Source organism: Schistocerca americana, chromosome 6 (assembly GCF_021461395.2).
Source record: "Schistocerca americana isolate TAMUIC-IGC-003095 chromosome 6, iqSchAmer2.1, whole genome shotgun sequence".
Classification (NCBI taxonomy): domain Eukaryota; kingdom Metazoa; phylum Arthropoda; class Insecta; order Orthoptera; family Acrididae; genus Schistocerca; species Schistocerca americana.
Genome location: NC_060124.1, coordinates 320,337,056 through 320,352,861, shown reverse-complemented (window position 1 = coordinate 320,352,861; position 15,806 = coordinate 320,337,056). Strand labels below are relative to the sequence as shown.

General features: G+C 41.7%; 1 protein-coding gene across 1 annotated transcript in view; it reads right to left on the bottom strand.

Annotated features, from left to right (window-relative positions):
• Nucleotides 1-15,806, bottom strand: part of LOC124619547 (sodium-coupled monocarboxylate transporter 1-like) — a 182,890-nt gene that overhangs the window by 10,822 nt on the left and 156,262 nt on the right. The window contains exon 14 of the mRNA XM_047146017.1: nucleotides 8,383-8,575. Coding sequence (XP_047001973.1) covers nucleotides 8,383-8,575 — 193 coding nt within the window. The remainder of the gene's footprint in view (nucleotides 1-8,382; nucleotides 8,576-15,806) is intronic.

Genomic DNA, 15,806 nt, shown 5'->3' with positions numbered 1-15,806 from the left:
GGCAGGATTCGAACCTGCGACCGTAGCGGTCGTGCGGTTCCAGACTGTAGCGCCTTTAACCGCTCGGCCACTCCGGCCGGCAGATACGTATCCGTACGTGGACGCAACTGTAATGCTATCTGTGATACTAACACGAAACTAAATCTTGTTGCTATCTGCCGCAGGCGCGCCCACCGAAGGGTTAAAGTATACTTTAATTTGACTTGTGTTTCGGATGAATGAAAACTTTGGGGGTGAAGAGAAACAGCAATTGTCAGTGTTTCTTCAGAACGAGATCAAGAATCTGACGGAAATGAAGAACCATCTGGCACTCTTCTCAACCAAAGAGATTATGCTGTGATTAAAGTACATGGAAAAAGTAATCACTCATTTAGATTGTATGCATGTAAGATTTGTTATTTAGAAGGTAAATGTTATGGTGGTGTTTTTTCAAAAAAACAAGGTCATGTAAACACGGTTACTTTAACAGGTCAAATGTCATTTTCTTGTCAAGAAGATTGTGCAGTGAGCCCGCGTTTAATTTCGCGTAATTTCCGCCGGTTTGGAATCCCTCTGGCCGCAAGAGCGCATGGAGCGCGACTGTCGCCGATAGAGGGCAAGTCGGAGCAGAAGGTAGCGAAGGGCTGCGGCGACCTGGAGAGAGGGGAGAGTGTGACGGGGACGTGGAGCGCAAGAGAGACGGCGTGTTGTTGTGGCCAAGCGTCTGCCGTGGACCGTTGGCAAGAGGGGTTCCTTTGCTCACTGCGGGTTTGGCGGGGCTGAGTGTTGATCGCAGCAGTGAAAAATGCTCGTTAAAGGCTACTTCGGTAAAACGCACAGTATTCGGCGTGTCATCTGCTATTGAAGTAGCAAGCAGTTTGTGTCCATTGTGGTACCGGGTTGGAGTCCGGTCTGACCTTTGCAAGTACTGGACGCGGTGGCGTCTGCGAGATGATACCCGTGGGTTTCCGATTACGACTAATCTTTGTTACATCCTTCTCTCGGCGCTCTATAAACAAGCGTTTGCCAATGGGTGCTAGATTTTACGAGAAATCACGGTGAGCGTTGATTAGTGTGCGCGTCACTTGGTCGTGTGGTGGCTATTTTGAGTCTGTATTGTTGCCCGGTGTTATGTACATACTCGTAAATGTGTTATTTATGAAGATTTTGTCTGATACTACTTGAGTTCAGTTCTGTCAATGTGTGTGGGCTTGTGGCTGTCACTACTCCAAACTGAGTTTACAATCTAAGGGCATTGAATGCAGATGTAATTCTTCTGATTTACGAATTGTACTTTATACTCAGTGAAAATTGTTGAATCTAGCTACCTTATTAAAAAAACTAAAGAAGAATGTCTGCATTTGTAGTATGCTTAATGTTTTTCTAAATAATTAACGAATTGTCTTTGTGTTACAGATTAGGTGATTGATCTCTTGTTAACTGTGATCTGCGTGTGTAGGATGATTGAAATTTTTAGTGAAGGTTTCTAGTACCTGGTAGCGACAACCGCTGTCCTATGTTAGTAGAGAAGGAGGAATTATTGCCTCTATCATCATAAATTTGAATCAGTCATTTTGGCTACTTCGAAGGCAAGGGTATTTTGATAGTTAGTTGCAATAGCCGATGGTTGATATGTGTGACATATTCATCTGATCATATGTTTTGCTGTTTGTAATGTAATTTTTTTTTTACTTTATTTAATATTCTTTACTAGAAAGAAGTGATTTTATACTGTTGCCGTTATGAGATGTTCGCTATCGCTTGTGTTACTGAAATTTAGTCTTTTCAGTCGATGTCATTCTTGGATTTTTGAAATTAATTAATTAGTGTTTTTAGAAACGTTAATAAATTCATCGGCTCAGTACCATACCACTCAACACCAGCTCCCTACCGCATTACAAAGATGTTGTTCGAAAGGTCTTCTTCTGGTTTTATCTATGACTTTTAGATTCAAAGACATGATAGTTTTTAAAGACCATGTCACTGACTTAATGTTTTACCAAACAAACAAAATTCTTCAATTTAATGTTACTGTAACGTAATTAGAGATGCACTCTAAGGCAAAAATCGACGTACGACGAAGGAAGGGACGGAACCCCGTAGATGTGATATAAACGTACAGACAAACAAATGAAAGAGAAAAATTGGATGATTTATTCAAGAAATGAGATTCACAAATTGATCAAGTTAGTTACGTGATGGTCCTCCTCTTGGCCCTTACGCAAGATATTATTCTGCTTGGCCCTCATTGACAAAGTTTTTGGATGTTCTTCCGAGAAATATCGTGCCAAATTATGTCCAATTGTAGAGTTAGATCGTCAAAATCCCGAGATGGTTGGAGGGACCTGCCCATAATGCTCCAAATGTTCTCAGTTGGGGAGAGATTCAGCGACCTTGCTGGCCAAAGAAGGGTTCGGTAAGCACGAAGACAAGCAGTAGAAACTCTCGCTGTGTGCGGGCGGGTATTATCTTGCTTAAATGCAAGCCGAGGGTGACTCGTTGGGTTGGGTTGATGCGTTTGGGGGCAGAGACCAAACAGTGAGGTCATCGGTCTCATCGGATCAGGGAAGGATGGGGAAGGAAGTCGGCCGCGTCCTTTCGAGGGAACCATCTCGGCATTTGCCTGGAGCGATTTAGGGAAATCATGGAAAACCTAAATCAGGATAGCCGGACGCGGGATTGAACCGTCGTCCTCCCGAATGCGAGTCTAGGGTGGCTCGTCATGAAGAGCAAGAAAACGGGGCGTATAATACAGTCAACGTAGTGCTATGCTGTAAAGGTACCATTAATGACAACAGAAGGACCCTATTATGGAAAGAAATGGCACCCCTGACCTGTGGTTGTCGGCCGTATGGACGGCGACAGTCAGGTTGGTATCGCACCTCTGTCCTGGGGATCTCAAGGAACGTCTGGAATCTCATTGACTGGAGTGGAATTGTCTTCGAACTGAGTCCCGATGATCAGCGAAGACTTGTCCAGAGACATCCTGGACAGCGGTGGGTTACCAACCTGGGCGTCACCCGCCATATGACCCAACCAGGAGTGATCGTCTGGGTTACCATTTCATTCCACAGCAGGACTCCTATGCTTGTCATCCGTGGCACCCATAGAGCACAGTGGTACGCCTACGATATTCTACACACCGTTTTCATGCCGTTCATGACAAGCCTTTCTGGGCTTACATTTCGGCAATATAATGCCCACCCGCATAGTGCTTGAGTTTCTAATGTTTGTCTTTCTGCTTGCCAGTCCCTACCTTGGGCAACAAGGTCGCTGGATATCTTCACAATTGAGAACATTCGAAATTCCATGGGCAACCATCTCCGGATTTGACGATCTAACGCGACATATGAACAGAAATTGGTAAGATATCCCCCAGGAGGACATCCAAAAACTCTGTCAATCAATGTGAAGCCAGATAACTTGCTTGCATAAGGGCCAGAGTTGGACCAACGCGTTATTGAGTTGGTCAGTTTGTGAAGCTCCTTCTCTTAAATAAATCGTCCAATTTTAATTAAATTGTAATCATTTGTACGTCTATACAATTACATCACATCTACAGATTTTCGCCCCATTAGGATAATTCCTTCGTAGCGCGTGTTTTTTTTTTCTTACAGTGAGCAACACCGTTTACTCGGAAAAAAGAATTAAAATGAAAAGAATTCATCCACTATTCTTAGTTTCGTAACGAGTAAAACGCTGATAATTTTGTTTCTTATTGTCCTAGAACCAAAATCGATTTTAACATATCACTTTTCATCCAAAGGACCAATAAATAGAAACAATAAACACATTAACACTTCTGTTGCTATTCACGCCCCCCTATAGCGTGAATAGAAGCACCAAGTTTTTATTTTTTTATTTTATAAAATCATGATATAAATCACAAAACTGAAATTAAGTTTAAAGTTAGTCACAAGATCCATATTCCAAGGCAATTTTGATTCTCATCTTTCTTTCTAAATTTATTAGCTTCTTCTTTTAAGCCTAGGACCACCAAGTGGTTTTAGGTTACATGGAGTACCAACCAAGGGAAAAATTTGCCGTGTTATAGTAGGCCATAAATCTTGTAACAAGTATTTATTTTAAGTGTCTGTGTTGGGGAAGTGAGGTGGGCTTATCAATATTCAGTGACATAGCTAAAACATAAATATCTGGAACTCGTAGTGTGTCCATAAACGTAGAAATCAATACACAATTTTTCTCTGGTGTATGGCATATCAGCAGTAGTGCTCAAAACTTAGTCAAAGAAAGTTTCCATAAACTAGAAACATAAGTTCCATACTTGAATATATAGGCTATATTTGATATAATAACTGAATAATACATTTTTCTTCTTAACGAAAACTTCCAAAAACAGAAACAAAACACTTGTAAAAATATGTTGTTGTGGTCTTCAGTCCTGAGACTGGTTTGACGCAGCTCTCCATGCTGCCCTATCCTGTGCAAGTTTCTTCATCTCCCAGTACCTACTGCAACCTAAATCCTTCTGAATCTGCTTAGCGTATTCATCTCTTGGTCTCCCTCTACGATTTTACCCTCCACGCTGCCCTCCAATGCTAAATTTGTGATCCCTTGATGCCTCAGAACATGTCCTACCAACCAGTCCCTTCTTCTCGTCAAGTTGTGCCACAAACTCCTCTTCTCCCCAATTCTGTTCAATACCCCTCATTAATTATGTGATATACCCATCTAATCTTCAGCATTCTTCTGTAGCACCACATTACGAAAGTTTCTATTCTCTTCCTGGCCAAACTATTTATTGTCCATGTTTCACTTCCATTACACTCCAAACAAATACTTTCAGAAACGACTTCCTGACACTTAAATCTATACTCGATGTTATCAAATTTCTCTTCTTCAGAAACGCTTTCCTTGCCATTACCAGTCTACGTTTTATATCTTCTCTACTTCGACCATCATCAGTTATTTTGCTCCCCAAATAGCAAAACTCCTTTACTACTTTAAGTGTCTCATTTCCTAATCTAATTCCCTCAGCATTACCCGACTTAATTCGACTACATTCCATTATCCTCGTTTTGCTTTTGTTTATTTTCATCTTATATCCTCCTTTCAAGACACTGTCCATTCCGTTCAACTGCTCTTCCAAGTCCTTTGCTGTCTCTGACAGAATTACAATGTCATCGGCGGACCTCAAAGTTTTTATTTCTTCTCCATGGATTTTAATACCTACTCCGAATTTTTCTTTTGTTTCCTTACCTGCTTGCTCAATATACAGATTGAATAACGTCAGGGAGAGGCTACAACCCTGTCTCACTCCTTTCCCAACCAATGCCTCCCTTTCATGCCCCTCGACTCTAATAACTGCATCTGCTTTCTGTACAAATTGTAAATAGCCTTTCGCTCCCTGTATTTTACACTTGCCACCTTCAGAATCTGAAAGAGAGTATTACAGTCAACATTGATAAAAGCTTTCTCTAAGTCTGGAAATGCTAGAAACGTAGGTTTGCCTTTCCTTAATCTTTGTTCTAAGATAAGTCGTAAGGTCAGTATTGCCTCACGTGTTCCAATATTTCTACGGAATCCAAACTGATCTTCCACGAGGTCGGCTTCTACTAGTTTTTCCATTCGTCTGTGAAGAATTCGCGTTAGTATTTTGCAGCTGTGACTTATTAAACTGATAGTTCGGTAATTTTCACATCTGTCAACACCTGCTTTCTTTGGGATTGGAATTATTATATTCTTTTTGAAGTATGAAGGTATTTCGCCTGTCTCATACATCTTGCTCACCAGATGGTAGAGTTTTGTCAGGACTGGCTCTTCCAAGGCTGTCAGTAGTTCTAATGGAATGTTGTCTACTCCCGGGGCCTTGTTTCGACTCAGGTCTTTCAGTGCTCTGTCAAATTCTTCACGCAGTATCGTATCTCTCATTTCATCTTCATCTACATTCTCTTCGATTTCTATACTATTGCCCTCAAGTACATCGCCCTTGTATAGACCTTCTATATACTCCTTCCACCTTTCTGTTTTCCCTTCTTTGGTTAGGACTGGGTTTCCATCTGATCTCTTGATATTCATACAAGTGGTTTTCTTTTCTCCGAAGGTCTCTTTAATTTTCCTGTAGGCAGTATCTATCTTACCCCTAGTGAGATAAACCTTTACATCCTTACATTTGTCCTCCAGCTATCCCTGCTTAGCAATTTTGCACTTCCTGTCGATCTCATTTTTGAGACGTTTATATTCCTTTTTGCCTGCTTCATTTACTGCGTTTTTATGTTTCCTCCTCTCATCAATTAAATTCAATATTTCTTCTGTTACCCAAGGATTTCTACTAGCCCTCGTCTTTTTACCTACTTGATCCTCCGCTGCCTTCACTACTTAATCCCTCAGAACTACCCATTCTTCTTCAACTGTACCTCTTTCCCCCAGTGCTGTCAATTGTTCCCTTATGCTCTTCCTGAAACTCTGCACAACCTCTGGTTTAGTCAGTTTATCCAGGTCCCCTCTCCTTAAATTCCCACCTTTTTGCAATTTCTTCAGTTTTATTCTACAGTTCATAACCAATAGATTGTGGTCAGAGTCCACATCTGCCCCTGGAAATGTCTTACAATTTAAAACCTGGTTCCTAAATCTCTGTCTTACCATTATATAATCTATGTGATACCTACTAGTATCTCCAGGATTCTTCCATGTATACAGCCTTCTTTTATGATTCTTGAACCAAGTGTTAGCTATGATTAAGTTATGCTCTGTGCAAAATTCTAACAGACAGCTTCCCCTTCATTTCTTACCCCCAATCCACATTCACCTACTATGTTTCCTTCTCACCCTTTTCCTACAATCGAATTCCAGTCACCCATGACTATTAAATTTTCGTCTCCCTTCACTATCTGAATAATTTCTTTTATCTCATCATACATTTCATCAATTTCTTCATCATCTGCAGAGCTAGTTGGCATATAAACTTGTACTACTGTAGTAGGCGTGGGCTTCGTGTCTATCGTGGCCACAGCAATGCGTTCACTATGCTGTTTGTAGTAGCTTACCCGCTCTCCTATTTTTTTTTTCATTATTAAACCTACTCCTGCATTACCCCTATTTGATTTTGTATTTATAACCCTGTATTCACCTGACCCAAAGTCTTGTTCCTCCTGCCACCGAACCTCACTGATTCCCACTACATCTAACTTTAACCTATCCATTTCCCTTTTTAAATTTTCTAACCTATCTGCTCGATTAAGGGATCTGACATTCCACGCTCCGATCCGTAGAATGCCAGTTTTCTTTCTCCTGATAACAACGACCTCTTGAGTAGTCCCCGCCCGGAAAATAAAGTGTGCTGTAATGCTTGAGTAGTCCCCGCCCGGAAAATAAAGGGTGCTGTATACCACAAACTTTCAAGAAACGCCCTTCAATTGAGACGATGTAAAAATATAGGGTACCGTATATCACAAACGTTCAAGAAACGCTCTTCAATTTGAGAAGATATTGTTATTTACAGATGACATTTTCCCCCTGCATTAAAAACGGTTAATTCTTAATGAGGGTTAGAGAGGTGGCGACAACCTCCACATGTGAAGGATTTTGCGAATATGAGTAAACAAATTGAGATAGTACACAAAAGTAATAAAGAAGTACCCATAAATTTACTTGAAGAAACAACGGTTTTATGAATGAATTGCTGGAGTTACTGCATGCCAGGGTTGTGGAATGAAATTTAGACACAGTTTGAATTATTGACACAAGTAGTACCAATCCAGTGCAAAATATGCCTTTGAATATAAAAGTTACATTTTTTAATTTTCAATTTTCAAAATTTTAGCGTTATAAACGTACAGTATAGTACTTTATAAGGTGAAAGACAAAAATGAAAAGGGCCATAAACATAGAAGAACATTTGTTATGATTAATTATAATATACCAAAAACTTATGGGCAATATTAGGCCTTGCTTGGTGGTTCTAGGGTACCCTTCATACGGTACTCATCATCAGTATGAGGCCTTCAACAGATTGAATTAATAGAAGCGACAGAGGAAATACAGTTAAGAGTGGCGCGTTTCTCAGGTGAAGGTTCAGTATGTTCGGGAGGTTTATGGAGATCCTTAAGGAACTACAGTGACAGACTTTACGAGAGAGGTATTACGGGTAACAGACTTTACTGTTGAAATTCTGTGAGCATACTGCACATTCAAAGACAAGTCAGGTAACATAATTATTCTCATATACGTCCCGCGAAACGATTACCACCAGAAAATGAGAGAAATTCCAACTCATACAGAGGTTTATCGACAGTCGTTCTTCCCACGCACCATTATCGAATGAAAAAGGGAAGGGGAGAAAATGATAGTGGTACCAGAAGTACCCTCTGCCACATACTTTAAGGGCTTGTAGAGTATACGTACTGAAGACGTAGACGTAGAGTGTTCAGACGGGAACGTTACCTTGTAGCCCTTGTCGAGTGGCTCTTTGGGCAGCCAGCGCCGCACCAGCGGACTGAAGAGGTGTGGCCCAGGTCGCGGCTCGTCTTCTCCAGGCCGCACCACGAGGCTCACCAGCTGCGACACCACCATCGTGATGGTCCAGCCCATCGCCGTGTACCACAGGTGTGACAGCCGGTACACCGTCCACACATCGCTGTAACCAATCAACATTATAGCGTTCGCACCGAAAGAACATATTCAAGAATGGAAAAGAAAACTGAGGGTCTGTTGCGTAACGATCAGTTTGGATTTAGAGAAGGTAAAGCCAGCCGGAAGGCAATATTGTGCTGCACTTGATAATGAACACTTGTTCGTAGGATTTGTCGACAAAGATAATGCGTTCAACAGTATGGAACAATGCAACATGTTCGAAAATCTCAGGAAAACAGATCTGAGTTGTGTGGAAAAGCGGGTAATATACAAGGTCAACTAACATTAATGTGGTCATTAATGTTTGACGTCAACGTGCAATGACCACTCACAGACGGCATGTGGCTGTACCAACAGTGGAGAGTATATAAGATGGTTTTAATGGCTCTGAGCACTATGGGACTTAACATCTGTGGTCATCAGTCCCCTAGAACTTAGAACTACTTAAACCTAACTAATCTAAGGATATCACACACATCCATGCCTGAGGCAGGATTCGAACCTGCGAACGTAGCAGTCGCGCGGTTCCGGACGGAGAGTATATAAGTCATGCCGGTTGGTGGTGGAACTCGGTGAAGCTGTCATAATGCTGAAACGGAGTTGACGTCCAAAGGGGCATGAGCACTGGCTTTCGGCAAAGGGTGGAAGCATTGCCGAAATGGTACCATTCGAAACCGGCGCCGAGGCAGGTAGGTGTACCAGGGGCCACTCATGACAGGGTGAACCACCGCTCCGGGGATGTATGCGAGTGACTAGACGTGCAACTATTGAGCAACTGATCCAAGTGGCTAACAACAGCGTCTCCTCAACGACCGTTCAGCGAACGTTGCTGCGTATGGTCCTCCGCAACAGGTGCCTGATTCATCCACCCGTGCTGACTGCTGGTTATCGGCGACAAAGGCTAGAATCGGACTGCAAATGAACGCACGCAGAGTGGCTGTTTCAGATGCATTATGCTCCGTCTGACAAATGGCCATTGGCGTGTACATCGTGAGACATCTGAAACCAAACGCCTTGCAACAATCGTCGGGAGGGTCCACGACAGAGGAGGGAGCGTTATGGTCTGGTGAATGTTTTCGTGGCGTTCCCTACTTGATCTGGGAGGCAAAGTAGATCAATGCAAGTGTGCATTTATCCTTGGGGACCATACTGAGGCTTTTGAGACCGTGTACAATATCTACAAAACTAAGACGAAAAAGTAAGAATGAAAGATAAAAAACGAAATGCTTGGATTAAAATGTGTGTAAGACAGGGATTCTGCCTTTCGCCCATACTGTTCAGTCTACACATCAAGATAACTACGACCGACATAAAAGAAAGATTGAGCACTGTGTTTAAAGTTCAGGATGGAAGGGTATCAATAATACTATTCACTGACACCATTCCTATCTTTAGTGGAAGCGAAAAAGAATTACAGCATCTGATGAATGGAATGAACAGCCTTATGAGTATAGAATGTGGCTTGAGAATGAACCGAAGAAAGACGATAGTATTGAAGGGTAGTAGAAATGAGATTATTGGTAGGCTTAACATCAAAACTGATAACCACTAAGTACATGAATTTGAGGAATTCTGGTAACTTGGAAGCAAAATTATACGTGACGGATGAAGCAAGCAGGACATAGAAAGCGGAGTAGCACTGGCAAAAAGGGCATTCCTGGTCGAGAGAAGTGTGCTAGTACCAAACATTGGGCTTAATCTGAGGAAGAAATTTCTGACAATGTACGTTTTCAGCACATTATGGTACGGTAGTGAATCATGGACTGTCGGAAAATCGGAACAGAAGAGATGTGTTGCTGTAGAGGGATGTTGAAAATTACTTGGACTAAAACTTACATTATCAGAAAGTTCTTCCTCAAATTAAGGCCTATGTTTGACACGCGTAAACTTTTCTCGGCGAGGGACGCCCTATTTGCTAGTGATAATCTGCTTTTTATGTTCTCCTTGCTTCGTACATCATGGGTTATTTTGCTGCGTAGGTAACAGAATCCGTCTACATCGTCATCCCCAATTCTGATACTTCTCATTACTTTCAACTTTCTTCGATGTATTCCCCATCCATATTCTGCACTTAGTAGACTGTTCATTCCATTCAATGGATCCTGTAATTTTTCTTTACTTTCACTGAGAATGGCAATGTCATCAGCTAATCCTATCATCGGTATCCTTTCACCTTAAATTTTAATCACTCTTTTGAACATTTCTTTTATTTAGTTCATTGCTTCTTTGATGTATGAAATGAACAGTAGGGGCAACAGACAACCCCACTGTCTTATATTCTTTTTAATCCGAGCACTTCGTTCTTGATCTTGCGCCCTCATTGCTCCCTTTTAGTCCTTGTACATATTATACGTTACCCATCTTTCTCTATAAATTACCACTATTTTTCTCAGAATTTCGAACTGGTTGTACCGTTTTACATTGTCGAACGCTTTCTTTAGATCGGCAAATCCCATTAATGTGTCTTGATTTTTCTTCAGTTTTGCTTCCATTATCAGTATCTAGGACTGAACTGGTGCCTTTGCCTTCCCTAAGCCAAACTGATAGTCATCTAAAGGGTCCTCAATTTTCTTTTGAATTATTCTGTATATTATTCTTGTCAGCAACTTGGATGCATGACCTGTTAAACTGAGTATGCGATAGTTGCACCTAATTTGGTCTCCCAAAAATGGCTAGGTAGGCCAGTTTAAGAGCATACTGTTAGAATTCTCCCGTCAAACAGATAGGTCGATAGTCCAAGATCATCGCTGACTCAGACCTCACCGCCTGCCACGAAACGGCGTAAGAAGTTTACTGCCATCGTGGTGAAACTTATATAGGGACTTCTGGTAACACGCCTTTGGTTCGCTACCACGACACTTACAGCGTTGTGAGTTAATAAAACCATCATCTCGCTTTCTTATTGGCTGATTTGTAATCTTCCCTGTTGGTTTTCGTTTCATAGTTAACAGAAGTTGGTTTCATCACTGTGTACATCTCATTACGACTCCCCGTATGTATTTCACTTTCTGAATTGCGTTGTAAATATGTTACTCGTATTCTGATTGCGTTATTCTCATATACGTAATGTTGGGTGGGGGTAAATGATTCAAAATTCGTTTTTGTTTCTTATAAAACAGAAGCTGGTTTCGTTGCATGGTGTTCTGCAGACTTACGTGTATCTGTTATTGCTTAAAAATCTGAGTTTGAACTGTTCGACTTAAATGCATTGTAAGTATGTTGCTCAAATTCTGCGTTATTTTTATTGCATCCATTATCAGTACTTTCTCTCATTTAATGGAGAACTCCGTGTTAGCAGGTTTTGACAGGTTTGTGTATATCTGCCGATACTAGGCAAGCGACTTTCATACAACGTCTGACCTCTACGGGAATATACGAGTACTGCTCGTAGACTTGTGGTTGACGACACATGGAAGTTTGGAGGTGGCCATAAGTTGTGTACGGGAAGTCAGAGTGTAAAACGACGGTTCGTGATAAGCGGAAAATCCGGGTTCGAGTCCCAGTCCTGCACATTTTCATTGTTATCATTCCATTCTACAGTTGATGGTTGTCCTCATTCGCAACTTCGAATTTATTTAACATATCACTTTGAAGACAGTTGTAAGTTTTTTTTTTTCTTTTTTTGATTCATCAGTCTTGTGACTGGATTGACGCAGCCCGGCACGAATTCCTCTCATGTGCCAACCTCTTCACCTCAGAGTAGCACTTGCAACATTCATCCTCAATTATTTGCTGGCTGTGTTCCAATCTATATCTTCATCTACAGTTTCTACTCTCTACAGCTTCCTCTAGTACCATGGAAGTTATTCTGTGGTGTCGTAGCAAATGTATACCATCCTGTTCCTTCTTCCTTGTCTTCCATGTATTTCTTTCGTCGCCAATTCTGCAGGGATCTTCCTCACTTCTTACCATATTTGTCCACCTAATCTTCAACATTCTTCAGTAGCACCACATCTTAAGTGCTGCGATTCTCTCCCGGTTTTTCCACAGTCCGTACTTAACCAGAACGCGAGCAACACATGTACGTTGCAATTCAAGGAATACGGAACAGAATTTCTAGTTGATAACAGTCACACGGTCGAAATTGCAATATTTGGTTTTACAGTCAAATACACTTTACCATCAGAGTACCAGAATCACCTATATGCACTATTGGCCATTAAAATTGCTACACCAAGAAGAAATGCACATGATAAACGGGTATTCATTGGACAAATATATTATACTAGAACTGACATGTGATGGCATTTTCACACAATTTGGGTGCATAGATCCTGAGATATCAGTACCCAGAACAACCACCTCTGGCCGTAATAACGGCCTTGATACGCCTGGACATTGAGTCAAACAGAGCTTGGATGGTGTGTACAGGTACAGCTGCCCATGCAGCTTCAACACGATACCACAGTTCATCAAGAGTAGTGACTGGCGTATTGTGACGAGCCAGTTCCTCGGCCACCATCGACCAGACGTTTTCAATTGGTGAGAGATCTGGAAAATGTGCTAGCCAGGGCAGCAGTCGAACATTTTCTGTATCCGGAAAGGTCCGTACAGGACCTGCAACATCCGGTCGTGCATTATCCTGCTGAAACGTAGGGTTTCTCAGGGATCGAATGAAGGATAGAGCCACGGGTCGTAACACATTTGAAATGTAACGTCCACTGTTCAAAGTGCCGTCAATGCGAACAAGAGGTGACCGAGACGTGTAACCAATGGTACCCCATACCATCACGCCGGGTGATACGCCACTATGGCGATGACGAATACACGCTTCCAATGTACGTTCACCGCGATGTCTCCAAATACGGATGGGACCATCGTGTTGCTATAAACAGACCCTGGATTCATCCAAAAAAATTACGTTTCGTCATTCGTGCACCCAGGTTCGTCGTTGAGAACACCATCGCAGGCTCTCCTGTCTGTGATGCAGCGTCAAGGGTACCCGCAGCCATGGGCTCCGAGCTGATAGTCCATGCTGCTGCAAACGTCGTCGAACTGTTCGTGCAGATGGTTGTTATCTTGCAAACGTCTCCATCTGTTGACTGAGGGATCGGGACGTGGCTGCACGATCCGTTATAGCCATGCGGATAAGATGCCTGTCATCTCGACTGGTAGTGATACGAGGCCGTTGGGATCCAGCAAGGAGTTCCGTATTACCATCCTGAACCCACCGATTCCATATTCTGCTAACAGTCATTGGATCTCGATCAACGCGAGCAGCAATGTCGCGATACGATAAACCGCAATCGCGATAGGCTAGAATCCGACCTTTATCAAAATCTGAAACGTGATGGTACGCATTTATCCTCCCTACACGAGGCATCACAACAACGTTTCACCAGGCAACGCCGGTCAACTGCTGTTTGTGTATGAGAAATCGGTTAGAAGCTTTCCTTATGTCAGCACGTTGTAGGTGTCGCCACCGGCGCCAGCCTTATGTGAAAGCTCTGAAAAGCTAACCATTTGCATATCACAGCATCTTCTTCCTGTCGGTCACTTTTATCGTCTGTAGCACGTCATCTTCGGGGTGTAGCAATTTTAATGGCCAGTAGTGTATAGATGAACAATATTATGAACTCGTACTCGTATTTCGAAAAGCAACAGTACGGATTTATCTCTCGTATCTGAAGTTCACTGTCGCGCCACTTTCCATGTCGTAAGACGGGTCTTGCACTTCTGATATTTTGGTGTTGCGTCGTTATTACACTGCTTACATCATAAGGCTAATCACTTCAGACCACTGTCAATCTGTATGATTATTAGTTGTGGTGTTAGCTGAAATCGCAAGTTCACCACGACTGTCTAATCTTTTTAGGGATGCTAAAAGACAACATCAGACGGCAATTTCTCACCATACGTATTGAAATTCTGTTCCCGACATTGTCCCTGTGCAACGGGAGTTTTTGTTCAGTTACAGATGACATATTGACAACGTGCTATTAAGAACATAGTCTTTGCTAAAAACCAATAGTTACGCTAATTATTGCTTTTTTCTCCTATGAATCGCCATCAATAGTCATTTTGTACACTTTTTTGGTTTCACTAAGAAACCATGTCATGGCAAGCATGTGTGATAATTTTTAATTCTTTACTTCATTGTTCCGTGAAGAATTGAATTTTCAAGTGTTAATAGACGTTTGGGTCACCTTGTACACACTTAAGACGATTCGTGATGACGCTGAAAAGCAAGATTACAATCTCTCTTCACAACTTCATACAAATCCAGCAAAACAGACAAAAGTCAATTAACCTTAAATGGCTTTCATTCAGGGTACGTTGAAGGACAAACATAAATTTTAGAATGAGATTTTCTGAACACCTGAAGAACTGAAAAGTGGAAAAACATACCACATTTTCAAGCCACCTCACAAAACCGCCAGTCACCAGTAAGAATAATTTGTAGAGAGCTATCGCCCACATGTCACAATCCAAAGATATCTACTACAGTAACATTTAGCGTAAGACACGTCATCCGCCTGACTTCAACGAACTATTTGTTGACCATATAATTTCGAATTTTTCCGAATTGTAGTTACCAATAAAGCTGTGATTTCAGTCCATAATTCCGAGGTATGCTCTGATTATGATGTTTTTCATCCTCAGGATTTCATTAATAGGTTTTTTCTTGAACTTATCTCATCAGTTTCTCATAGTTCATATTTCGTTTATGAGATCGTCGGCCAATTCTAGCCCAAAAAAAGAAAAAGAAAAAACCAAACTGATCTGAGTTTCACTGTCGTGCGAAATTTATACGTTCGGACGTTGATATCGGCTGTATTCTGACAGCGCATGATCTGGAATACAGATTTGAAACGCTAGGCCGTTGTCGGTCTTCGTCGGAAGCCACAGAAGTCGATGCCACTGTGACCACAGTCTAAGTGACACTAGTAGGTGCCAGGGCGTAGCCGATAGTCGTTACCAGTGTATTAATTTAATGTCATCCAGAGATGACATCTACGTAACTGTATGAAAAATTAACTGTCTCATATTTTGTGGAAGTACATTGTAAATATCGTTGTACCAATTTTAAAATTGTAATTTTATTTTGTAAAGTATTTATGGATTGACAGAGAGAACGTCTTTTAAAGCATTTTCTTATTATATGAATGGATATCGAAAAGTGTCCAGTGCAAAATGTTACTAGTGTGTGTCGTTATCACGTATGACTAAGAACACTCAGATTCCATGGCATGTGGGTGATGCAGAAAGACGGAGTCTTACCGTAAATTGGAGTG